The 3,335-nt window shown below is 37.1% G+C and overlaps 1 protein-coding gene across 1 annotated transcript; it reads left to right on the forward strand.

Annotated features, from left to right (window-relative positions):
- The first annotated feature begins 263 nt into the window (after positions 1-263).
- On the forward strand, positions 264-3,011 carry LOC128014666 (complement C1q-like protein 2). Its single transcript, XM_052598381.1, has 3 exons — positions 264-665; positions 919-1,050; positions 1,251-3,011. Exons 1-3 carry the CDS (start codon positions 350-352, stop codon positions 1,532-1,534), a joined length of 732 nt encoding a protein of 243 aa, XP_052454341.1. The 5' UTR covers positions 264-349; the 3' UTR covers positions 1,535-3,011.
- The last annotated feature ends 324 nt before the right edge of the window (positions 3,012-3,335 follow it).

Consider the following 3,335-nt stretch of genomic DNA (forward strand, 5'->3'; position numbering starts at 1 on the left):
CCCGTCTATGCACTGTTGATACAGAATACTGCTGCATGTGAGGGATTCAACACAAGTCAAACTCCATCAGCAACATTTCTGGCATGACATCAATCACCACAGAAATAAATGTCAGCTTGTTCTTTAGTTAACGCAGTAAAAATTAATATACGCACAGTGTCAGTAAAACTGCCATAAGGCTTTATCAGAGTTTCTGAGAGATAAACATCTACTGAACCAGGAACATCCCTTTAATTATTATTATTAACGATTAACTGGGACTAAAACCAGTAAATCAGGACACTATAAAAAGACCATAAGAGGCTGTGGGGCTGGCAGAGCAAGAGCTAGACGCAAACATCTGTGGAGAATGAAGGGTTTATTATGTGTACTGCTATTGTTGGGAAGCTTTGTGTTTGTGGTACAGCAGCAGGTAGATGGAGGGCTCAGTGAGAATGAGATCAATCATCATCTTAGCTCTGAGGACAGAAGACAGAATTCACCTCAAACACACACTTCAGATGACAGCCAAGAATACAGCCCTCTGAGCTTCTCTGACATCCACGCAGCCCTGAGAGAACTGACCGCCACCGTCACAGAGCAGAAAGCCAACATCAGAGCTTTAGAAACACAGCTGAGGGAACAACAGACGCTCCTCCAGGAAGAGAAGAACAAGAAAAATGATGGTACCTCACCAGAACATTCACTCTTTTATCAAGGGTCCTGAGAGTAGGACACCACTGCATAGTGTAAAACTGAGTGATACTGTGATATCTGTCTATTACAATAAGAATTATACATATCATTTAACACATTACTTATTCCTTCACAGAAGTTTCAATTCTTACTCAGAGTTAAGTGAAGCAGTGTGTTTGAATTGTTAATTATCAGTGTAATCCAGTAATATATCTCAATATTGCTTATGTTTTTCAATTACAGCCAGAAAGATAGCTTTTTCAACTTCACTGATGCGATATACCGGCGGACAGATTGGTCCTTCAAACACTGATATCCCACTAATCTACAGGAATGTTTTCACAAACATAGGAGACGCCTACAACCCAGATACTGGTAATTATCAATCAATGGAGCCGTAAATCTCAGTTATAGTAATGGGATTTTTTCAGATCTTTTCAAGTCTTTCTGCAGTTGTGTAACGTGAGTAAGAGAATTAAATGATCTGCTGTGTTTCGAAACTGTTAAACTGAGCTTGGTAATGAAGCAATCATACAGAAAACAGCTGATTCGTTTTCTCTTTTTATTTGATTTAGGTTTGTTCACAGCCCCGCTGAAAGGAGCGTACATGTTTCAATTCACTATCGTTAGTTTTGATCGAGTATATCCATCAACTGCCAACATTAGGAAGAATGGAAACCATATAGTTATAGCAGATATTGACCAAGGCGGGCGTGTGTTACACTCCTCAAACTCGGTCGTGTTGATCCTGGAGGTTGGAGATGTTATCTCTGTGACACTCTGGCCTAACCGCGTTATTCAGGATAACCCGGGTAATCATAACACTTTCAGTGGTTACCTACTGTTTCCGTTAGAATAGGAGCTTTGCAGAATCATCCTGAACACAGTCAGGAGTATGAAGTACTTTCTGTAGATTGAGTTCACTGGAAGCACTCCAGAGTTACACACAAGTAGCACAGAACACAAAAAAATTATTATGTTTTTGGCCATATTGATTAGGCTACCATTTTAATAACCACAGTTGTACAAATACCATGGTTAAACTATGGTTAGTGTATTAATCACTTTAATACAATAGGCTATGGTTAATTTTTGTAAGGGAAGTTGTAAAGGTAAATTAGCCAGCGTAACCTTTCACTAGCCTACAGTAATTGTGTATTTCTAGCTTTTTAAGCCTTATAATATGCACACAAAAAAAGCGAAGGACTTCGTATGATCTGGATGTTAAAGTAAACAATAATCTCACCTGTCAGAGCAAAAATGTATAAATATGTCTTGTATGTGTATGTTGTCTGTGCTACGTTTCAATTTTTGGTTGTGTTGTATTTCCAGCATGTGTGTTGTCAAATTGATGATGTTTTCTTAATTTTTAGATTTTTTTATTTTTATTTGCATGTGTTTTGTTTTTTCATTAGCAGTGTATTGAGCTCTCTCAGCCACCGTATATTCAATTATATTATAGATCTGACAGCAATGACACTATTAAATAACTGAAATGAGCAGGTCAGTGACATTATCATTTTCTCCAGAGCTACTGTACTGATGAAATTAACCAAATGAACATTTAATGATTATTAATGCTGAACTGAATCAACTGACTTACTGTTAAACAATGACAAATTGACATGAACAATGCATAATTTCGCTAATACCACTGTAAAGCTGCTTTGAAACAATCTTTATTGTGGAAAGTGCTTCATAAATTAAGGACTTTAATTAACCCAGCTGTTCTAAAACAATGTACAGATGTTTTCTGTCAAAGAGCAAGTCTAAACTGGGCTTGAGGCTCTATCTATGCAGGTTAATGTATTAAGATGAATCACAGCGTGGTGCTGTCCCGAAACACTGTCTGCAGCCTCAGGTTATGGTCAGGAGATGTGAAAAATTGCTGTTTTTGCTTATGTTGTCTGAATGGTTTGCCCAAAATAAAATTAAATAAAAAGGAAAATCTCTATTTATTTATTTTTTAATTCAGTGCAACATATCAACTCGAGCAATATCCAGTTTTCCATTATTTTGATTTATTTAGCCTAACCTGCAATTTACAGCATAAGTAAACAGAATTTACATTGATGCTTTTTTGTTATTATAGTGTACCTATTCAGTCCCTCCGTGTAGGTACAGTACAGAGCAAAAGTTTGGACACCTTCTCATTCAAAGAGTTTTCTTTATTTTCATGACTATGAAAATTGTAGAGTCACACTGAAGGCATCAAGGGCTATTTGACCAAGAAGGAGAGTGATGATGACCTGGCCTCCACAGTCACCGGACCTGAACCCAATCCAGATGGTTTAGGGGTGAGCTGGACCGCAGACAGAAGGCAAAAGGACCAACAAGTGCTAAGCATCTTTTGGGGAACTCCTTCAAGACTGTTGAAGACCATTTCAGGTGACTACCTCTTGAAGCTCATCAAGAGAATGCCAAGAGTGTGCAAAGCAGTGATCAAAGCAAAAGAAGAACCTACAATATGACATATTTTCAGTTGTTTCACACTTTTTTGTTATGTATATAATTCCACATGTGTTAATTCATAGTTTTGATGCCTTCAGTGTGAATCTACAATTTTTTATAGTCATGAAAATAAAGAAAACTCTTTGAATGAGAAGTGTGTCCAAACTTTTGGTCTGTACTGTATATATATATATATATATATATATATA

This window comes from Carassius gibelio, chromosome B25, assembly GCF_023724105.1.
Source record: "Carassius gibelio isolate Cgi1373 ecotype wild population from Czech Republic chromosome B25, carGib1.2-hapl.c, whole genome shotgun sequence".
In the NCBI taxonomy this organism is placed as follows: Eukaryota; Metazoa; Chordata; class Actinopteri; order Cypriniformes; family Cyprinidae; genus Carassius; species Carassius gibelio.